Consider the following 23,198-nt stretch of genomic DNA (forward strand, 5'->3'; position numbering starts at 1 on the left):
GCTCCCACCCAAAGGAGCCACTCACATCTTGAAATCTTTTCTCCAGAGTCAGGCGGATGTTGGTCTCGATGCTGGTCCGCTTCTTCCTCTTCCTCCCAAACACTTCACTGAGGGTGGGGTAAGAGCTGGGGGTGCTCACCTGAGGGGTCTGACGGAGAGGATTCTGCGGGGAGGTGAGAGAGCAGGGGAGGCTCAGAGAAGGGAAGGCAACCGGCTCAGGCTCTGCCTTGTCGGACCTGAGGTCCAATGGCCCTTCCCAGTGGGCTCTGCAGTGGCGTTGTCAGGACCAGCCCCCTTCCCCGCCGCAGGGGAGCCAGGACAGACCAGGAATCCTGCTTCTCCTCGTTTCTCTGGGCAAAGGTCCTCCACGCCTCCCACAGCAGTGCCTCCAGTGTTTGCGGTCATGGTTCAGGGACACCCAGACATCAGCGGCATGTGTGGGTGTGAGGGGGTGCAGGCAGAGCTCCTACAAGCAACACTCATGAGTCTGTCTTTTACAAGTATGCCTGGATGTGAGTAACGAGGAAAAGGGGAACTGGTGTTCTGAGCTAAAAGCGATGACACTTGGGGGCCAAATGTTGGTGTAGAAGCCACTTCCTTTTCCATGTTAGTGTCGGAGCTGACACTGTCAGATGGATAGGCAGGGATGACCCTCAGGAAGGATTCACGCACAGATAGGGGACCGCACTAGAAATGATCTGAAATGTCCTTTCCCAAAGACTCGAAGACTCTCTGATCATACTTTTCACTTCAGAGCTCCAGTAAAAGCTGCCTAAGGGACAGTCGGCTGAGGGGAGCTTCCTCTCCCCTCCCGTGTTTCTACATGGAGGGACTTCCCAGAGAGACACACCCTTGACTGCCCACCCCCTCTTCCCTCCTTCTCCACAGTAACCACTAACCCACTTGTATCTCCTGACTAGAGCCCAGCCCTGGCCCTGGCTCTGCTCCCTCCCTCTCCACCTAGACCAGTGGTTCTCCACCAGGGGCGATTCTGTACTCCCACCACTCCTCCAGGGGACATTTGGCAGTATCTGGAGACATTTTTGCATGTCTCAACAGGGGACAAGTACTACCGGCATTAAGTGGGTAGAGACCGAGGATGCTACTAAAATCCTGCAAGTCATAGGCCCTCCACCTTCAACAAAGCATCGTCTGGCCCAGGACACGGAGAACACCGTGGCTGAGAAAGCCTGTTCCGTGCTTTTCCATGACACCAAACTCCTTCACTCATTATTCCAAACGTTTTGCCCTTGGCTTTGCCCCTTGACCTCCTGGCCAGGCCACCACTCCTGACTGAATCCTCCTGCAGACCCCACTCGTGCTGTAAGCCCTTCCAGCCAGCCTAGCTCACAGTAATTCCCTGCCCTCTGAAAACGTCCTCAAGAATTAGCCAGATAAAGACCTCGTGTTGTGCCTGTGACTGCTCCTTCCGGCCAGGAGACCCTAGAGAACCCACTTTCCTATCCCCTTTACCTAGATCTAGTCTAGACAGCTACCTGGGTACGCTGGGTTTGCTTTGCAGACCCAACCTTGTCTCTGGCGAGCTGTCCAAAGGTCTGGGCTGGGTGGGTCTGGCGTAAGCTACGGAAAGGGGAAGGTCTTCATGGCCACGGCATAAAGCCATGTCCTCCATGGTGTTATCAGTAGTGGAGCTGATATTCTCGTCTCCACTTGCTTGTCTCCTGTGTCTTATTCTCAGTGGGTTCCAGTCTCAGGAGAAGAAGAAAGGGGGTTATGTGTTGACAGCCTAAAGCCCCAACACAGACAGGTCACCAGCCCCTTCCCTGCAGACCCTCCACCCTTGTGTCGCTGAGGCCCACCTGCATCATTCAGCCACTTCTCCAGCAGTGGCTTCAGCTTGCACATGTTCTTGAAGCTCAGATTGAGGGCCTCAAATCTTGAGATGGTCGTCTGGCTGAAGTCATTGCCATAGAGCTTTCCCATCGCCAGCCCCACGTCCCCCTGCGTGTAGGGGTGGAGAGGGAGGAACTTGAGAGGCAGGCTCCTTCTCTTCTTTGTCCACATCCCCCACCACCCTAGCATCTATCACACACCCAGCGATCCTTTGAGCACCTGACCATCACCCTGGCTCCCGTCCTGGTTTTTTCTCTCTAAGATGGAGCATTGGTTTCTTTCTCTCCCTAGACTCTGCATGGGCTCTGAGTGTGCCCATGTGCCTAGTGCCTCGCCTGGTTCTCATTCCTCTCCTCTCTGCCAGCAGTGTCCCTGGTCTCCCTACCAATGGCAACTGTACCTTATCCTCAGGGACCACAGGAACACGATGAGCTTGCCCCAAACACAGTCAATCTTAGCTTACTCTTGAAACTTACACTTGGGATTCCCAGTCTCTACTCACTCAACCTGATCTCTTCCATCTCCTGGCCCCAAACCAGACCTGTGTGAAGCCCAGCTTAATGCGCCGCTGCTTGAAGGTCTTGGCAAACTTCTCCAGCTCCTCCAGGTCGCTGGGCTCATCCGCCCCTCCAGAGCTGGGGAGGTGCTTGGGCACTGGGAGATGCTGGGACGCTTCCAGATGGGGTTCTAAAGAGGATCCTGGCAGCCCAGGGCGCCCAACTGCCTGAGAAGGGACACACCAGGGAAATCCACAAACAGTCAACAGATCAAATGGCAATTTCTGATATTTTGTACCAATAGGCCCACTTAGAGGATGACAGATTGGATACATTGGGTTCCTATTATTTCAATGGTGTGGAAGTGGAAATTGGATTTTCTATGAAGGGACTAGACAATAGCTAGAACAGCTAGGGTAGAAACAGTAGGAGTGTGGGACAGGGAGGTGGTAGCCTCTCTGGGTTTTAGTCTATGACTCACTGTTTGACTCTGAGCAGGTAACTTCCTCCTTTCGTTTTCCACCATAAAAGGAGCTAGCAGGCTTGTTTACAAAGATCCCCAAAACAAATTCCAGAATGGGATGAGGAAAAGGTTGTTTGTCTTGTCTGTTCTTTTCCACAAAGCAAAGTAGCTGAGGTGTTCAACGGGCATTAACTGAAGATAGCAGATGACATCTGAGGCTCACTACATTCATAGAATTTCCATAAAATTCCAGACTCTGTGACTGCCACTTTACTTTCTAAACCGTCGTTTTCCTTCATGTGAGCATTTTGTCTTTTTTTAATAATCAAAGCTATTCCAGTGCTACCTAAGCTCACCTTGATCTCATTTGTGGTTGTCAGGAGATAGTCTTTCTTTAGTTTATTTTCATAGGGAAACAGACCCTTCCACCTGGGATCCCCGTTGTGCCCATTTGGGGTCAGGAGTAACTCCAGCTCGTCCACAAAGAAGGAATGGAACCCAGGCTTGGGGTCCTAATGGACACTGTGTCTGGTGCAGGGGCCGCTGCTCAGGTGGATAATGTGACCTAAGTCCACCTCCTCTCTCCTTCCCAGTTTTCTCTTTTCCTAGCCTGGGGTTAACTTTATTCCCCTCTTCCAAGATACTCAGGGTTACCATTCAGACAGGCAGCCTCATGATGACCAGGGAGGAGTTAGAGACTCTTTTTCCCCAGTGGAAGGTCTTTTAGAACAGAAGGAGTTGAAACCATTAGGATTTGATCCTGTTTGGTGGGGAGTGGGTAGCACAGACCAGCCCCTTAGGACAAAGCCTCCGTCCTCTCTGAGGCTTCCTTTCACGAATCCTTTTGCTCTTGTGTCTGACAAATATTTATTGGATTCTTTGCTAGCCATTCTCCCTCCCCACTTCACATTCAATCAGGTGGCACATTGCATTGAGTTAACCTCCCCAAACATCCCTCAGTCACCCCCTCCTACCTATCCTCATTGCCACAACCCTAAGCCAGTCCCTTTACTGCTGCCCACAATGATCTCAATACCCTTCTGAACAGTCTCTCTGCTTCTAGCCTTGCCCGGGCTCTCATGTTATAAGACGCGAGAGTTGATCTTCAGCTCTAAGATCTCTTCCAGGTCTCAGTCTATGAGGATGAGACTCTGAGGAGAGCAGTCAGGAGGAAGTCCAGGAGCTCAGGACTCTGGCGTCCCCATTTCTAATAGCCACTAGATGGCACCCTCCCCTTTTCCAGACGCCTTCAGTGGCCTCTCTAGCCCTGTAAAGCCAGGGTCCTTGGTGGTCCGTGGGGATCTTAGCACAGAGAAGGGACATTTGGATGCCTGTAGTCATTCCCAGCTCTCCTACACATCCGTTTCTGCAGAGCCAGCTCATGCAGCGATGCAGGTTATTAACTGCACGGAGGGCACCGAGATGAGGGGAGGGGCAGCAGCTACAATACAGCTCCTGCTGCTCTGGTCAAACCACAGTCTCTGGCAAGAGGCCACGTCTGGCCAGAAGAAGAGGTGCCTTTTTTTCTAATTGGCAAACAGGTGCTGTGTGGCACCCTGGGGCTCTGCAAAACTCTGCTAATGGCCCTCTTGCAGACCTCAGTCCTCCTGACCTGCACATGTGTCCCTGCAGGAGGCAGTCTAGAAGAGTGGTTCTTGAGAGAGGCCCAGAGAGACCCTGGCTTTGAGTTCTTGGGACAGCAGGCCTATTGGACGGTGGTCTCCAACTTAGGGCTTGAGAGCACCTGGGCAGGGCTGGTGGTCACCATGGCATCCCTGGAAAGTTGGCTGACCCCTGGTTCTAAGAAGAGTGATGCTAGGGTCTGATCAGGGCTGGAATACTCAGAGTGCCTGCGTTACAGAGCAGGCTAGCCCAGGAGCTGGAATCTCTGGGTTCTAATTCTGGCTCCACCGCTGGTACTGGGTCAGTCATTTCCCCTGGCTGTGTTTGAATTTCCCCATGTGCCAACAGGGATAATCCTCTGCTATCCCCTCCTCCCAGAGCAGTAGGCCCACCACTGAGAAGGTGGGAAGAAACCAAGGAGGCGGGAGAAACCAAGGAGCTTAACTCCATCAAGAGCGGAGACATTCCTAGAGGAGACAGGAAGAACATGGGTGTTTACCTGGGACGTCAAGCCAGGCCCAGTCTGCGGGAGGAGGAGCGAGTTTTGCTGCTGTGGAAAGGGGAGAAGATTTGGCTGCAGACCTGGGTGAAAGGGGAGGAACAAAGGAACAAACAAATAAAATCCAGGCCAGCTGAAAGACATGCTCTAGAGCTTTGGAGCCACGATACCTGCCCCCCCCCCCCAATCAGGTCCCTCCAACCCACTTCGAGCCCTGTAGAGAGGCCCCCACGGGCACTGGCAGCATTGCCACACAGAGGTGGAGGTGAAACAGACACTGAGACAAACAGGTGTAAACACCGGTCCCCAGACCAGTCCTTCCGCTTGCCCGCCTGCCTGGAGTGGTGCAAAGACTGAGGAGGGTCAGGGCAGCTTGCTCTGGGATCTGATAACTGGGGCTGAAGAAATCCAAGAGGGAAGGAGATATGGGGTGACTCCTAAGAATTCAAGCTGGAGCTGAGGGTTTCCGTTTTGCCTGCAGAAGTAGCTGGGGTGGCTACAAAGGCCTTGCCAAATCTTCAGGGAGATCAGATCAAGGAGATGGTGCCATTCAGCTCCAAAGGGCAGTGGACAGGTGCTGGGGGCTCTGGCAGAACCCGGACATTTTACACTTGGGAGGAAGGGTGGAGAGAGAAGGGAGGAGCGGGGGCCAAGTCTCTGGAAACTCGAGCTGGTGGTATGGACTATATTTGCTTGTTGCGCTGCCTTAGGACCGCTTTCTCCATCCCTCTCCAGGAAAACTGCCCTTGAAGGGCTCTGCCTGGTTGGTGGTCGTGACAGTGGCCCCTGCTCTGGGAAGAGCCACAGCCAGGAATTCTCCCTGTCACTGCAGGAATGGGGCCATCACACTACCAGAGCAGACAAGGGGGCAGGTCACCCCAACCACGTGGCACAGAGCAGCACCCCGGGGTCTCTGTTGTCCCTAAGCTGTTCTGGGTCACTGATGTGCAGCCCCTACTGATGCTGTCATGCTCCTCAGTCTAAAACAGCCAAGGCTTAATTTTTCCTCATTAAAGTACATAGGCAAGAAAGCTCTGTAAGGAGCCCTGTACCGGGAGTCAGAGGCTTCAGCACTAATAGTAATTGAACGTTCGCACTGCATTTTGAAATGGACAAAAGCCCTTCGCATGCATGATTTCCAATAACCCTCGGTAACCTTGTGAGGTAGAATTTCACAATAATTCCATTTTTAGGGAGAAAACAGAACCTCAGAGAGATTAGATAAGTTTTCCAAAGACACCCAGCCAGTATGTGACTTTTTTTTTTCTTAGCCAATGAGTTTTTCTGATTCCAAACATTAAACTGTTTTTCTCCCCCGTGTGTCATACACTGACCTCATCGGTTATATGCCTGGGCCATTTTCACATCACCAACTTTTTAAAAAGAAACAGAATGAACTGTTATCTTCCCTTTCTCACCCCAGGAATATGCTATATATTGTGTAGCTAACGTAGATGCTTAAAGGTTCACATATGTTCTCATTCATCATCATCATAACACTCCAGGGTGCCTTGGAAGCTACGGATAACTATAATTTGGGCAGGTGCGAAGGACAGAAGGCAGAGCTGCCTTTTATTTAGATTCTGGATTTCCGAAGTGTCTACTTGGGATGTGTATGATGGTGAGAGGCTTCTATTTCCCGCATCATTTTCAGCCCGAGTTGGTGGAGAGGCAGCACTTCTAGGTGAACCCAGGCGCTGAGAACGTGGGTTTTTGACAGTCACGGAACTTTCTAGTAGGTCACCGGAGACATAATGTGACCACCTACTACGCAAGGTTATTTTGAAAGATGTCAGGAAAATCACTCAGAAGAGCTCCCGGCATATCACGCTCAAGAAATGTTAGCTCTTGTTATGAGTATTGTAATCTGCTCTTGGCTGAGGAGATCTCTCCGGTAGTAACGTCCCCGCTAAAGAAAACCTGAAAACCCTCTCCACGGCCTGTGGGTGGCACTGCCACTCTACCCAAGTAGAATTCCAGGCAAGCTTCCCCAGGTTAAAAGTCTGAATCCGCATTCTCGTCCCGGGAAGGTTTCCAAGGAACTGGGACTTCTCTGGACTACATTTCCCAAGGAGCCTCTCCTTCCTTGTTCTGCCCCAGGCCCTGCCTCCCTGGCAGCACCTTCTGTCTCAACTGATAATGGCTTTGAGGAAGATGGGAGAGGGAAGCAGAGGAGGCTCAGCCCGCAGGGGCAGGACCAGGTCCTGCCCCTGGGCCCTGAGGTGGACAAGCTGCTCATAATACCAGAGGGTGAGCCACTCACCCACGCCCCACACTTGGGTCCCAGCATGCAGGGCAACACTTTTCTGCACTCGGTCTAGCTGGAAAGCCCCAGGGTTCTTACCTTGCTGCCCAGGTTGGGTCTGAGATAGCAGGAACTGGGAAACAGACTGGAGGTGTCCCGGAACCAGCACGAGCTGCTGGAGTGGATGGAGGGAAGGCACGTCCTGTCCAGAGAGGGGCAGGGAAGGGGGAAATACGCACATCACAGAATTTACAAGCCGGGAATTGAAGCTCCATCTGCCCGCTGCCCATCTGTCCCATGGAGCTCCGGACTCTGAGAGTTTGCTGCAGGGACCTTGCCCTGAGCCTCTGGGTATCCCTGGGTACCCCTGGCACACAGTAGCTGCCGCATGAATGCTGGTGGTGTTACTGCTCCTGCACTCAGCCAAGCGTGCCTTGCAACCTGTTGTCACTTAAACCTTGCCTTGATATTTAGCATTCGTGTGTGTCAGTCCTGTCTCCCAACTAGTCTGTAAATGCCCCAAGGGCACAGACTGAATATTACCCATCTCTTAGAGGTTTACCCTAGAAATGACATGCAATCTTAATTGCCCAATTAAAAAAGAGCTCATGTCACTTGATTATGCTAAAAGCCATGTCCTAGCCATTTCCTGGGCCTGAACCTTTCCTGGAAGAAGGGGCAAGTTACTGGTTTTTAATAAAACCAATCTGGTTAAACAGAAAGTCCATTTCCCCTGGGTTCCTACCACTAGTCCCCCAAAGGGTAATATCACTCTCAATACTTGAGGGACCTGGGAATCCTCTGTGATCTAGATTCCCAGGGTTCTGGGACCCCACAGGGCTGTACACAAAGAAAAGGCTTGGTAAACCCTCGGTGAACAAAGAAGTGAAGAAATAATGCATTCCAGAGAAGGCTCTTTCTTGCCCGGGGAATCCAGACCAAGAAAAGGGCTCTCTGCGTGGACACCGGCCCTCAGACATCTGTTGTTACTGTTCCGGGTGCCTCTTTATTCCCCCCCCAGCACTCCGTTCTAGTTTGGCAAAACCTTGGGGCAGGAGAGTGGGCTCACTGAGGACAGAAACGCTGTAACTGCAGCGGAGCAGTCATCACGGGGCTCCCCTGTACGTGGCTGGAATACGCCAGCCTGTGAGCTGCTAGCGCCATCATTTTGGCACGACTGGCTCCTTTTTCTCCCAGAGAGGTAGAGGATGATTCTGTAACCCCCACCGCAGGACTCTGAGTCTCTTTTTCACAGTCCCTGCAGGGGATTCTTTAGCCCAATGTGGAGTCACTGAGACCTAGGTCTAGAGTCAAGCATTTTGCAGGAGGCTTGACCTAAACTCACTGGCCCACTGAGACTAGTGGGGCTCCCTGACGCGGGCTGGCATTTACCCCAGACATTTGGTTCCCAGGCATCATGGCAGGTCCTTGACTCAGGTGGCATGGCCGATGAGAAAGGGTCTGCTGCAGGGAGTCACTGAGGTCCTCATGTTTTAATCTGTGAGCGGAGGCAGGAGGAGAGCATTAGTTCTGAGTCATCCCAGGCAGACAGGGACGGAAACTCGGGGAGGACCGAGGCGGGAATGAGTGACAAGCCCAGGGTGTAGAAGAACTAGCTCCGTGCCTGCTGGGCTGCAGCTTGACTTCCCTGCCTGCGGTGCCCTTCGGGCCAGGGCAGCTTGCGAGAGACAGAGGTGAGAGGTGCTCTGGAGCAACCATCTTCAGGATGGGGACTCCACCTGGATCCCTAGTTCCCGAACACCATTCCTGGGCCTGTGCTGGTACATAGCGCAGTCTATGCTCTTCCTCATTGAAATCCAAAAAGATAAGGATATTGTAGTGACTTTAAACATTTCTTTGAAATTCTGAGGTGATGGTCTTTTTTTCTTGTGTGTGGGGGGGGCAGTGGTGTGTTAGAATTTCTTTTATAAAATGATGGTGATCTTAAATGATATTTTCAAAACTCCCCAGCTCACAAAGTAAAAATAAAATTGTCAACCCTTTACCAATCTCTCTTATATTCTGTTTTTGTTTTGTTTTGTTTTGTTTTAATTTTCCTGGACCACGAAATCCCAAAGTCTGGGAACCAGCTTCACCTCCATCTTCCTTGTTTTCCTCACTTCTCTGTCCTCTGGGTGCTGAGCTGCCTTTGCAGCTGGCCTCTTTGCCTGTGTGGCTTGGGTGACAGTCCTCGCCTATCTTCCTACAGGCGGGGACGTGTCTTCTCCACAGTCACTGCTGTAACTGCAGCCTGAGGGGCCTGTGGTGGTTTCTAAACTCTCTCCAGCCTCTACCACCCTCCAGTGACAGCACCAGCCACCCACCTGTGGGTTTTCCAGGTGTCCAAGGGCAGGGCAGGAAGCATTACTTGTGCCCACCCCTCCTCCCACCCTGAGAACAACAACCCTCCTGCAGCTTTTCAGGAAGTCCATTGTGGGGGAGGGGGGAGTAGGGACTATGCAAGTGACTTTGAATTCCTATAATATGGCAGGAAGCATGGGATCTAGACCACACCTTATTAAAAACCAGTGGGGAGCCCTCTGATGGAAACTCATGGCCATAGGGACCCTGGTTTAAACCATTTTCTTGGTCTATATGACATCCTAGAATTACTCCTGTCTGCGTTAGTCTAACCCAGTTAAAAGTTCTGACTAACAGCACTACAAATGCTTAATCACTGTGGAAAAATGGTTCTTTGCGTAACTAAAGAAAGTGTTCTCTTGGGGAGTTAGGAAGATTCTGTCGAGTGACAGAGAAAGAGGAGGGAGCAAATGTCCTAAATGCCTTGTACCCACGCGTGTTACTTGAGTAAAACACACAAATACAGTCCATCTCCCCATCCTCTGGTGGGGAAATACACAAGGATCCAGTGAGAAAAACAGTGAACAGGGAGCTAGAACTCGTTTCCAGTCCTAACCTGACTCTAAATTGTGATGTAACCTTGAGCAATCATTTTATCTCTATGAGACTTGGTTTCCCCAGCTGTTACATGATGCTGCATGATTTCTCTCCTTTTCAACCCTAAAGTGGAATTATAAATTCCAGCTCCATAGTGCATTGGGCAGACTTGGCTAGTCCAGGTTGCTGCGGAGTTCTTAGATAAGGCAGATCTAAACAGCACCAGGAAGTCCTGGTGGCACCAAAACTGGGAAGAGGACACTTCTTTTAGGGACAATCTTTACAAATCACTCCTCTCTTCTCTCACCTAAGTAGACAATTCTGGAGGAAGGGAGGGTGACGGGGGTAGCATGGTGAGGGGCAGAGAGTTAGACATTCTGAAAACTTGAAAGGTATTGCCACCCAGGACTGATCTCCAGTGCCCCATCTCTACCCCCAGTGCCCTTCAGCTCTTCCACCCACTCTTGGCATCTCCAGATAAGAAGCTCTGGTGTCCTAGTTCTTCCCCCAGAAATTAGAGTTTTCATATCCTAGATTCCGGGGGAACATTTGTTAGCAGGTTTTAAAAAGCTAGAAATAGATGATAAACTACTTATTTCAAACCACCACCAAGCTGAAGGTTTGCTCTGGGAGGAGATCTCACTCAGGCAGAGAGCCTCTTTGTCCAGCCTCCCTTCCCCACATTTCCGCTCTGTAGCCCCCTCCTGCCCCCGGGGCATCCCTCATCCCTGACCAGGGACAGGTGAGGCAGGATGGAGGAAGGGGGACAGAGAGAGAACACGGAAAACTGGAGCTGAAGCACGCTGGTGGAACCACCGCAGGCAGCCTGGCTCAGCTCCAGCTAGGAGGCAAGTGGCAGGGTTCCTTTATAGACTCATTATGCGCAATGGGGAGATAAGGAGGTGCAGCTATGACGGAGCTGGAAAACATGTGCTTTGCCTCCAACCTGAGTGCTATCTGTTAGAATCTGTGCCAGGTCTTCCTGCAACACTTAATTTCAGAAACCAGAGCCATCATAAAAGAAAACTCACGCTTTCATCTGCTTCTCGGATCAATTGCCCTCCGAAGCCTTTCAGGGGCACTGCAGACCTCCGTTTCTGAAAATGAAGTGCCTGATAGCCCCCAGGTTCCCCTGGGTGTTAGCCTGGCGTGTTCGGACCACTCTGTACGTTACTCTTCGGAGTCTTTTGCTTTATCGACCTCTTACTCTGTAATTCCTCACCCCTCGGCTGTGAGCTGCTGACGGTAACCCCCGAAGAAGACGCCCCTAAGCAAACAAATCTGAAAGGCAATAAAGCAGACGACTTTTTCTGTGACAAGTTCTGACATCTCTGCTTCGGTCGGTGGGGCTCCGAAAGAGCAGAGCTGGACTGGGAAGGGAAGAAGACGCATCAGGAACTCTTCCTGCCTCCGGGACACTTCGACAATTCTCTGAGAGTTCAGGGGCTAAGCAGCTAAGAAATTAAGAAATAAAGTCCCTTCCAAATCCTGAAAAAATCTCTTTCACAGCTGTCGAATGGAAAAGATTGGAGCCTTTCCAGGCAACTGGGTGTTGGCTGTGGATGGGGAAGATGAGAGATAGAGAGTGTTCTGTTGGATCCCACTGACTTCTAATGTGAGAACCGGAGGCAAATTGGATGAAAACCCAATTTCCCCCGTACTTGTGAAAACCCAACCAAACCCACAGCCTGCCTGGAATCGTGAAGAGTGTCTCCCAGGTCCCTTTGGTGCTTCTTCTCATGCAAGTGGAATTTTCCTCCAGGCCCTGTTTGAGATGGACTAACCCCTGGGGTCATGGGCTGCCCCAGAGGGCTCTGCCCGGTCACAGCTGTCCATTATCCTGCCCATCTATTAGACATGATTCTTCAGCTTAGGATCGTTTCCACCCACTGCCTGTGCAAAGGTGTTACACTGAGTCTTGGGCAGTGACCAGGAAGGTAAAAAGGTATCAAGGGTGATTATCTTCTCTAATCCCAGCGAACTCCCTGACATCACCTACTTTATAAAGCAACTGCCTCCTTCTGGGAAGAGAGAGCCCCTTCTGAGGAACTGGAAACCTTTCATACACTCCCACCTTGGCTTCACCTCCCAGCCAGGAGGTGTGGGGACAAGTGTTTATCTTCACATCTCACAGAGGCCAGGAGTGCTTCAGAGATAGGTGTGAAGTTACGTAACAAGACACGAGCAAAAGCCCGACAAGGGGACGGCCCTCTGTCCCTGGGTGCTCTTTCTACAAAATAATACTACAAACACCCCAGGGATGGGAGAGAGAACAGACCACAGGTGACGGAAAAGGCGATGTTCCAGCCCAGACACCCACTTGGACCTCCTTATTAACCATCTGGGGTCACGTGATGGGGCATGGGGGGCTGGGGTACTCAGCCTTAGCCCCCTCCCCACGACATTTCAAATGGCCCTCTCTCAGGGGGGAAGACAGCCCAACACTAATGAATGTATCGCTGGCGAGGAAAATGATCAAAGCTGTAGTTCCAGTTGCATAACTCGTTTGTGGAAAGTGTTTCATAAACATTTCACAAGAAGGAGAATTTCAAAGCATGAACATCTCCCAACCTGCCTTCAATTACAGGCAAGATTTTTTTTTTCTTTCTCCCCCACTTCTATACTTCTCTTTAGCAGTGAAGAAGAGTTTCTGTTTTGTAACTGATTTATAAAGGGTTGGCAAACATATTGCTCATGAAAAGATCCTAAAAATATATTCCAAGCAGTGGAATGAGGCAGGCAAGTAACTCATCTCAGGTGAGTAAGGCTGAGAGTCCCTTAAGAGATACTGGCTATATTTCCGCTTGGGGTCTCTCCTTTCTCCATGGCTCTTGATATATCTTTGGATGTCTCTGGGATGTAGCTGGGGAGATGGCCTCATCCAGTCCCTGGTCTGTAGTCAGACCTACACAGACCAGCCTAGATGCACCTTTGTCCACACGCACGGGGACCTTCTCCCCGACAGCATCAACCTTCTAGACAAAGGAGTGATGGAAGCCAGGACACATGGGTCTCTGGGGCCATGCTGAGTTGCTCCTTCCCCAAAAGCTTTCCAAAGAGACATCCTTGTTTTTCCTGCTTGCACCTTCTCTGGAAATGCAACAAGCTTATCAGGGATGTTATTTAATACTTTGTCTTCAGTTCTCAGGACGCAACATTGCTAGTGCTGACACAGGTCTGAGAAAACCCCATCATTTTAAGCCCATAAAACTTTTCCTCTCCCTCTGGCGTATAGGTCTGCGAATTCGAGTTTAAAGACTCAAGGAAGGGGCTGTGTTGTCTTTGCTGACACATCCTCACAGGTGTCTTATGGTGCCCAGGGCTTAAACAGTTTTAACCATTGTACCGCTCTGCAGTCGTCTAGAGACGCCAGTGGCATCTGCTTCCAGTGGTGAGCTGGATGGATGGCAGCTCTCTTTTTTGACCCTGTTCCCCTGGTCGTCTGCCTGGTAGACAAGATCACAGAGCTGCCCTCTCTGGTTCTTTGGCTGGGAAGGAGCAGATTACTGTTGATTTGCTCACATAGGTGGCTATTCTGCCCCCCCAGTAAGTGGAGTGGCAGGAGGTGGGGGTGCGCTGGGGGGAGAAAGGCTGAGCAAGGTCTCTGAACCAAACTCTGCAAACTGTTTGCCAGGGGCTATTCTTGGGAATCCTCTGGTGTGTGGATGCTAGTTGCCATCACTCTGGATTCTCCTGCACACCTCCGGACTGCCTATCCTGGGAGGACTTTGCAAGCTTTTTCAGAGCAAAGACATGTGGGGAGAAATAAGACATCCAGGAAATAAGCACAAGGCTCAGAATCAACCAGGAGACCTGACTTCTGGCTCCATCCCTGCCTCTGAAGACCTGCATGATCTAATATTTAGTTACTTCACTCACCTCTCAAGGCCTAGATTATTCCTCCACAAAAGTAGACTAGCTGGAATCTACTTCAGAAATGTATAATGTATAAAAGAGAGAAAGGGAGTAGGCGTGTGAGCAGAGTATGTGTATTGTGTCAATAGACCCATTTTACAGATGAAAAGACTGAGGCTTGGAACTACTAAGAACCTTGTTTAAAGTTACACTGCTGGTAACTAATAGATTGGGGATTTCAATCCAAGTGTATCTGATTCCATAGCTCTTCTACATAAACTTGACCTCTGTGTGAGAGTCATAGAATCACAGACTCTTCAAGGTAGCTTAGTGCAGATCATGCCAGGTGCATGGCAGACATTCAACGAGTGTTGGGTCCCTCCTTTCCCCATTAGAACTGGAAGGAAATGTAGTATCATCTGGACCAAATGGCTCGTTTTACAGCTATGACTCCTAAAGTCCAGAGAGGAGAAATCACCTGCTCAGGGCAGCACACTAGAGTTGCAGCCAAGCCAGGCCTGGAGACTAAGCCAGGGCTCAAAAGGACAGGTCTCCTATCTCCCCACCCTGCATTCGGTCTGTTCCACGGCCCTGCGGCATGGCTCTGTCTTCTATTTCTATTTGCTAATGATTTTGCCTCTTTTGCCTCCTGTAGTAACTGAGTAGTAACCCTAATCCCATCGTGCTAATAAGATTTAATCTCACTCCCGATTCAGAGCTCTCAATTACTCCACAGGGTAAAGTTTAGATACAGATAAAGGACACATCTACTTGATGTGTAACCTAATACGCTGGGTTTGGGAGCTAGCATTCTGTGTTCCCTTGACTCTCACATGTACGACTTAACTCCAGGGCACTGATATTTGCTCTTTCCCTCCCTCACCATGAGGAAGAGAGGTAGACAGGGCAAAGAGAAGGCTCAGTCATGCCATGAAATCCCCATGCCAGGGTACATTTCACTCTGGGGTCCAAAGTAGACTACTGAAAGGAAGGACCGATGCTGGCTTGTCCTGGACACACATGCACACGAGCACACACAGCACCTGACTTTTCCTTGTGAAGCACCGCACAGATTAATTCCAGAAAAAGTGACATTTTAAAAGCACTTTTGAGACTAAAAAGCACCTTCAAATGTATTTTCATTTATTCTTCATGATAATTCAATGCGGGAAATAATCTTGTCAAATCATTTTTACAGATGCACAAAACGGGACTAGGAGACTTTAAGTAACATGTCCCATCACACAGCCAGGGAGAGCAGGAGCCCGACTTTCTATTTGGGTCTTTAGCCTCTAGGTCTCCGTCTCTTGCCTGTACCACTCAAGGCAGCCCCAGTGTATTCCCACCCAGAATTTTCCACCTGAAAATGAGCTTGTTTTCCTCTGTCTGACTTACTTCACTTAGTCTGATAATCTCACTTATATGCGGAATCAAAAAAAAAAAAAAAAAAGACACAGGTGAGCTTATTTACAAAACAGAAACAGACTCACAGACATAGAAAACAAACTTATGGGAAAGAGGGGGAGGGATACATTAGGCGTTTGGATTAGCAGATATAAACTACTATATATAAAATAGATAAGCAACAAGGTCTGACTGTATAGTACAGGGAGCTATATTCAAAAGCTTGTAATAACCTATATAATCATTTTGCTGTACACCAGAAACTAACACATTTAAATCAACTCTACTTCAATTTAAAAGCAAAACGAGCTTGTTGACCTCTGCCTCCCCTGCAGGCCATGCTGCTTTCATGTGCAATGCACAGTTGGTGCGAACATTCCCACAAGTGTAGCCTGGGACTTGTACATGTATGTGGGACCTACATAGTTATTGAAAGTAGACTTTGAATGGGATTCTTTTTGGCATTCTCTGGGTGACTGCCTGTGACCTGGAAGCCTGTCTCTGAAAGCCTGAGCACTGGCCTTAAATGCATTTAAATGGTTTTCCCTGGTAACCTTCATAATTGATAATAATCTTCTAAGTAAGGCTGAGGACCCTGGCTCTTGCATTCCTGGGGCACCCCAAACAGAGCGAGGCGCCTCTGTGGCCCTCTGACACCAGTTCTGCTCCAACAGCAGTGGAGAAGACGGTCTTCCATGTGGCATGCTTTAAACAGAGGTTTTCCTGCCCCCTAAAGGTCCCCTTGCTCAGTTTAGTTCAATAAACATTTAACATGCACCTATTGTACACCAAGAGGAACTGGGACACAAAGATAAATAGGGACCTCTTGGACTAATTAGGAGGCAGCAACTAAAGAAAGCAATCACCTACAGTGCAGTACTTATAGCAGTGAGAAGGAGGTCCGGTGGTCTCATGGAGAGGCTGGGATTGGCTTTGTCAGGGCAGAGGATCGCTAGACAGAGGGGAATGAGGTAGGAAGGCTCCACAGAAGCCAAGTCCCTCTGAGCAGCCCTGAAGGATAAAGAGGGGTTCACCAGGAGAAGGTAAAGAAGGGTGCTCCAGCAAGTGGGAGCAGTGTGTCCGAAGTCACAGATGGTGGAACAGGGCTTTCTGTTCAGGAGCCACAAACAATGCAGCGCGGTAGCAGCGGGGGGCGGGAGAGACCTGGGCCAGCAGCCGGGGCCTGACGACAGAGCCCCTGTGGGTCATGCGAAAGAGTTGAGGCTGGACTCAGGGGAAAAGCGTAACTCGAGTAAAGGGCAGTGATGTGGTGAGATTTTTGTTTAGTTCGATTATGCTAACAGCTATATGGAACATGGATTTGAAAAGAGGACAACTGTAAGCCAGGCAACTAGTGAAAAAGCTGTTGATTTTAATAGTCTAGGTAAGAACAGATGAGGACATGCCTGAGGCCAAAACAGCAAGAAGAGAGAGGGGGAGGCAGTAGGGAGAGTTTTTAGGAGAAAAAAAATCTATTTCCACCACTAAAGGTTTATCCCTTACAACAAAGGACTATTTCAGGAATTCTCTGCTGAATGCCTGTAGGACTGAAAGAACTAACACAGAAGAACTTCTGAAAGACCATAGCCACTCCAACTGCTAATAAAAGGTGGAGTGGAAGGTAGTTAGGGCTCCAGAAGGGATCCGCTTTCTAAAGCAAATATTTCCGCAAGGTTCACAATTTTAAAGGTAAATGCTATTTTAAATCAGAAAAAAAAATTAAGATTAAAAACAGGCACTCAAAATTTCCTAAGTCTGTATAGAAGTTTTTAGCTTAGGAGGTATTCGTGTTAGTTATAGTTTCCTCTTTCACCCGGTGAAAGGGAAGTCTTGAAAGGTTTAGGGGCACATTATCTAAATAAACACACATAAATGCAGAGATGCGTGCTGTGTGTGTGTGAATTTTTTTTTTCAGCAATAATGGGGAATCCATCTCCTTCTTCCACCACATTTTGAGTCATTGTCGCCCAGCAGGCAACACCTGGATGTGGCCTACAGACTTCACTTACACCCTTCCATGATATTCTACAGTTTACAAAGTACTTTCAATCACATCATTTTGGCTGATTTTCAGAATATTCCCATGAGATTGAAAAGGCAGGTGATGTTATTCCTGTTTTACGGTTGAGAAGAACAAAGTTTATGAAAGGTAAGTGATTTAACCAAGGAACTTGAACTGGCTAGCAGCAGGAGAGCTCTGACTTGAACTCAAGTTATCTGATTTAAAATTCAACACATTTTTCAAATTCCCAGGATTTTCTGAGGAAGCCTTCCTAAATGTTACAAAGATATCACAAAAAGAAATTTATAAGCCAATATTTACTGATGAACATAGATGCAAAAATCCTCAATAAAATATTAGCAAACCGAATCCAACAATACACTAAAAAGATCACACGCCACAAATCAAGACTTATCCCAGGGATGCAAGGATCATTCAATATCCACAAGTTAATCAATGTGATACACCACATTAGCAAACTGGAGAATAAAAAGAATCATATGATTATTTCAATAGATACAGAAAATGCTTTTGACAAAAGTCCACGTTCACTTATGATAGAAACTCTCCACACAGTGGGCATAGAGGGAACATGCTTTAACATAATAAAATCTATATATGACAAGCCCGTATCTAACATCATACTCAGTGACAAAAAGCTGACGGCATCTCCTCTAAGATCAGGAACAAGACAGGATGCCCACTCTCATCACTTTTATTCAACATAGTTTTGGAAGTCCTAGCAGCAGCAACAAGACAAGAAAAATAAATGACATATCCAAATTGTAAAGGAAGAAGTAAAACTGTCACTGTTTGCAGATGACAAAATACTATACATAGAAAATCCTAAACACACCACCAAAAACCTGCTTGAGTTCATCAATGCATTCGGTAGAGCTGCAGGATAAAAAAATTAACATACAGAAATATGTTGCTTTTTTATACACTAACAACAAACTATCAGAAAGAGTAATTAAAACAATCCCATTTAAAATCACATCAAAAAGAATAAAATATCTAGTAAAAGACCTAAGGAGGTAAAAGACATGTACTTAGAAATTATAAGATACTGATCAAAGAAATTGAAGACAATGCAAACAGATGGAAAGATATACCATGTACATGGATTGAATGAATTAATATTGTTAAAATGACCAAGGCAATGTACATGGATTGAATGAATTAATATTGTTAAAATGACCAAGGCAATCTAATTCAATATTAAATGAATTAATATTGCTAAAATGACCAAGGCAATTAATATTGTTAAAATGACCAAGTGCAATCCCTATCAAAACATCAAAGGCATTTTTTCACAGAACTTGAAGAAATAATTTTAAAATTTGTATGAAAACACAAAAGACCCTGAATAGCCAAAATAATCTTAAGAAAGAAGCATAAGCTGGAAATAGCATGTGCCTTGACTTCAGACTATACTACAAAGCTACAGTAATCAAAACAGTATGGTACTGGCACAAAAACAGAAAAATATATCAATGGAACAGAATAGAGAGTCCAGAAATAAACTCACACACTTATGGTCATTCAATCTATGACAAAGGAGACAAGACTATACAATGGGGAAAAGATAGTCTCTTTAATAAATAGCTCTGGGAAAACTGGACAGCTACATTTAAAAGAAATTAGAACATTTTCTCATCATGTATAAAAATAAACTCAAAATGGATTAAACACCTAAGTGTAAAACTGGAAACAATAAAATTCCTAGAAGAAAACAGAGGCAGAACACCCATTAACAAATCGTAGCAATGTTTTTTGGATTGTCTCCAAATGCAAAACAACAACAAAATACCCAAATCAAAACAAACAAAAAATAAACATATGAGACTGAATAGAACTTAAAAGATTTTGTACAGCAAAGGACACCATCAACAAAACAAAAAGACAACCTACTGATTGGAAGAAGACATTTGCAAGTGATATGACTGATAAGGGGTTAATATCCAAAATATGTGAACAGCTCATACAACTCAATATTAAAAAAAAAAAAAATCCAAAAAACCTGATTAAAAGAAGAAGGCCTGAATAAAGATTTTTCCAAAGAAGACATACTGATGGCCAACAGGCACATGAAAAGATGTTCAACATTGCAAATCATCAGAGAAATGCAAACCAAACCACAATGATATATCACCTCACACCTGTCAGAATGACTATCATCAAAAAGGCCACAAATAACAAATATTGGTGAGGATGTGGACAAAAGGCAACCCTCATACACTACTGGTGGGAGTGTAAATTGGTGCAGTCACCGTGGAAAATAGTATAGAGATTCCTCAAAAGAACTAAAAATAGAACTACTATATGATCCAGGAATTCCCCTCTTGGGTATACATTGGGAGAAAATGAAAACACTAATTCAAAAAGATACATGCACCTCAATGTTCATAGCAGCAATATTTATGATAGCCAAGATATGGAAGCAACTGAGGTGTTCTTCAAACAGATGAATGGATAAAGAAGATGTGGTGTGTATGTGTGTATATATATATATACACACACACACACAGACATACACGTGATGGAATATTACTCAGCCATAAAAAAGAATGAAATTTTGCCATTTGCAACAACATGAATGGACCTGGAGGGTATTATACTTAGTGAAATAAGTCAGACAAAGAAAGACAAATACCATATGTTATCACTTATATGTGGAATCTAAAAAAAAAAAATGAATGAATATAACAGAACAGAAATAGAATTGCAGATATAGAGAACAAACTAGGGTTACCAATGTAGAGGGGAAGGAGGGAAGGCAAGATAGGAGTAGGGGATTAAGAGGTACAAACTACTGTGTATAAAATAAACATGTATATTGTACAGCACAGGAAATATAGCCAATATTTTATAACTTTAAATGAAGTACAATTTATAAAAATTGGGAATCACTATGTTATATACCCAAAACTAACATAATATAAATCAACTATATCTCAATAAAAAAAAAAAAACTCAACACATTTTTCAAAATCCTAGGATTTCCTAAGGAAACCTCCCCCAAATAAGTGGATTTTCAGCCACTGAAATTGGTTCCTTGCAGCTCCAATGCCTTTATTTCAGTTTTGGATAGATACTTACTGTTTTCATTTTTGAAGAGCTCTTGCTAAAAAATATTTTATACATCTCTACTTTCCCTTAAAGAGTACCTGGAAGATAATTTAGTCAATGACTTAGTGGTAATTGTGAACTCTTTTTAAAAGCAATCATGCCCTCAGGGACACTGTAATGTTTGGTCTCTGTTGGCAGTAGCACTAAATGGCCCCGAATTGCTTTTTTTTTCCCCCCTGCAGCTCTGCTTTTTTCCAGGATTTTTGCCTCCTTTCTCACAATCAGGTTTTTATCTGCTACTGTTGGTATGCTTATTTCTAGTAGCCCCCTATTCCAGCTCAAATGTGCAACATTTATTTGCTAAGGGCTAGAAAACCCCGATAATTAAGTTCGTTAGAACTGTTTCTAAAATTAAAAGTTGAAGGCCCAGAGAAAGCGTCTGGCTTGAGGTCTCATTTTGCTTCCTTCTTGTTCTCAGCCGGGTTCTAAGTAGGCGAGGCTGCTGGCTCTCTGGATAAGTGAGGCACTGCAGTGGCTCCGTGTAGCTCTGCTTGACATTGGGTTGCCCCTTTGGTTCAATTTTTATTGAGTACATATCTATCCTGTTACCCCTATTAGCCTGGGACAGGACTCCAGGCACAATCGTTGGTTGAACCCACACAAGTGTGAGTAAATTCTCTAAGGCTGAGGAGTGGTTACCAAACGTGTTACCAAAAGGCTGAGTGAACTTGAGCCAAGGACTTTCCGACAGCCTGTTTCCCTACATATGAAAGGAAAGTAACCTGTGATTCTTACTCAGGTCTCAAGGATTAAGGCTCACATGTCCATAAACCCTATTCGAAGAAAGGCTTTCCTTTTTTTTGTTGTTACCAAAACAATACGAAGATAATGATTCTGCAGATTTATCACCTGGGACACCTATCTTGCTGGCCTGTCACTTAGTAAGTGCTTATTAAACATATGAGGAATTGATGCAAAAGTACTTTCGATAATCCTACAGTATAGGAAACTGGGTCTCAGAGAAGTCAAAGGAGTTCTCAAAAGCCACACAGCTGGAAAGTGGCAGAGCTGGAATTTGAACCCAGATCCGACCAGATCCAGAATCAACCCTCTTTCCATTGCATCACACTGATTTAGAAAGTCCTGCCAAGCTAGGCTCATTTCCCTTTATACAGTGGTCCTAGAGACGAGGATCAGGCGAATGCTATAATTACTGTATGCACACAAGTATCCGGAGGTCAGGATGGGGTCACAAGGGCTGAGATAGGGTTGATTAAGGAATCACTGCCAACCAGGAGGGACGTCTCCAATGGCATGTCATGGGACTCTGCTCGTGGTCCAGCCCTGCTAAGAATGTTACCAGAACCTTGGATGAAGATGTGCGTAGCCTGCACACTTAATAAATCTCTGTATGAGGAGCAGGCTTAGCCAATTCCTTGCACAAAGACATCAAGGCTTAAAAAAAAAAAGTCTTGAAAATGTGCAAGGAAGGGAAGAAAGTAGGAAGATAAAACATAAGAGCAAATGTAAAAATCCTTTACTTAGAATATGAAGATTGACTGTACAAGTTGAGGAAACAGCCTGTATTTAAAAAGATGTGAGAGGCGTTAACTGACTCTAAGAACATGTAAGCTAAGAGTGTGGTATAATTATCTTTTTAAAAGTCTGTAGGATAAGCTGTACTGTCCTAGTAAAGGAGGATGTGAAGGGAGGCTCCCCTACTTGACCGTCTAAGTTCCATGCGGACAGGCCTGCCACTGCCTTATCTGGGCTTGGAATGACTGGAATCAGGGCACAATAAAGATATAATCGGTGCTCAACTAAATTTTGTCGAATGAGTAAATGGATAAATGAATGAGCCAAGGGTCCCACTGTGCTCTGGCCTAGCCAGACGTCATCAGTATTGCATGTTGTACACTCGTAGATACTATAGGTAAAGAGGGTGATTGGCAGACCCAAACCTATACATGCAAAGGCATTAAGACACAAACAAGTTCAAGGCATTCATCATAGCCTTGTACAAAAACATCTGAATCAACCTAATGTCCATTGACAGGGCAATGGAACAGTCAAATTACATGGAAGCAGTAAAATATTAATATAGTCATTAACAATCATCATCATCAACTCTGTAGGTACTGCCATGAAATAATCCAGTAATCTTATTTTTAAATTTCAAAGAAAGTCACAAAAGAATACATACAGTATAATTTATACAGACATACTTATATACATATATATGCATTTTTTAAACTCCACAAACATTTGTACATTTCCGTTTGTACCCATATCCCTGCAAGTACAGAAGGATGAGACTTCTAGGCATGTAAACCCCACACGGATAACAGAAATTCCTGCTGGGAAGAGGGCTGAGACTGAACAGGGAGCAAAAGTCTCCTTGTCCGTCTCTGTTATTAAATATTTTTATAAGAAAGTACTCATGGATTATGTGTGTAATTGCTTTAAGGAGGGCAATCAGAGACCTGCTCCGTGGAATCGCTGAGGGAACTCTGGACGTTTACACGGAAGGGGAAAGATTTAGGGCTGAGAGCTCTTCTCAGATACTGAAGGGCTGTCAAGTGAAGGGGATACCCTCAGGCCCTGGACCCAAGGCAGACAGAGTGACGACCACAGGAATGACCGTCACAGGGAGGTCGATCGGGGTCTAACAGGAGAAAGAACGACCTAACATTGCAACCTGCTCAGATCTGGAGGGGGTTGCATTCTGGGCAGTGAGGAAAGCTTTGGCAGAGATGTGGGGCCAGGGGCCATCTGTCAGGGGTTTC

At 46.6% G+C, this 23,198-nt stretch overlaps 1 protein-coding gene across 1 annotated transcript in view; it reads right to left on the bottom strand.

Annotated features, from left to right (window-relative positions):
* Positions 1-23,198, bottom strand: part of POU2F3 (POU class 2 homeobox 3) — a 74,251-nt gene that overhangs the window by 10,047 nt on the left and 41,006 nt on the right. Inside the window, 8 exon segments of the mRNA XM_032472372.1 lie at positions 26-139; positions 141-163; positions 1,821-1,962; positions 2,396-2,578; positions 4,937-5,019; positions 7,281-7,383; positions 8,574-8,679; positions 11,111-11,360. Coding sequence (XP_032328263.1) covers positions 26-139; positions 141-163; positions 1,821-1,962; positions 2,396-2,578; positions 4,937-5,019; positions 7,281-7,383; positions 8,574-8,679; positions 11,111-11,118 — 762 coding nt within the window. The 5' untranslated portion in view covers positions 11,119-11,360.

This window comes from Camelus ferus, chromosome 33, assembly GCF_009834535.1.
Source record: "Camelus ferus isolate YT-003-E chromosome 33, BCGSAC_Cfer_1.0, whole genome shotgun sequence".
Taxonomy (NCBI): domain Eukaryota; kingdom Metazoa; phylum Chordata; class Mammalia; order Artiodactyla; family Camelidae; genus Camelus; species Camelus ferus.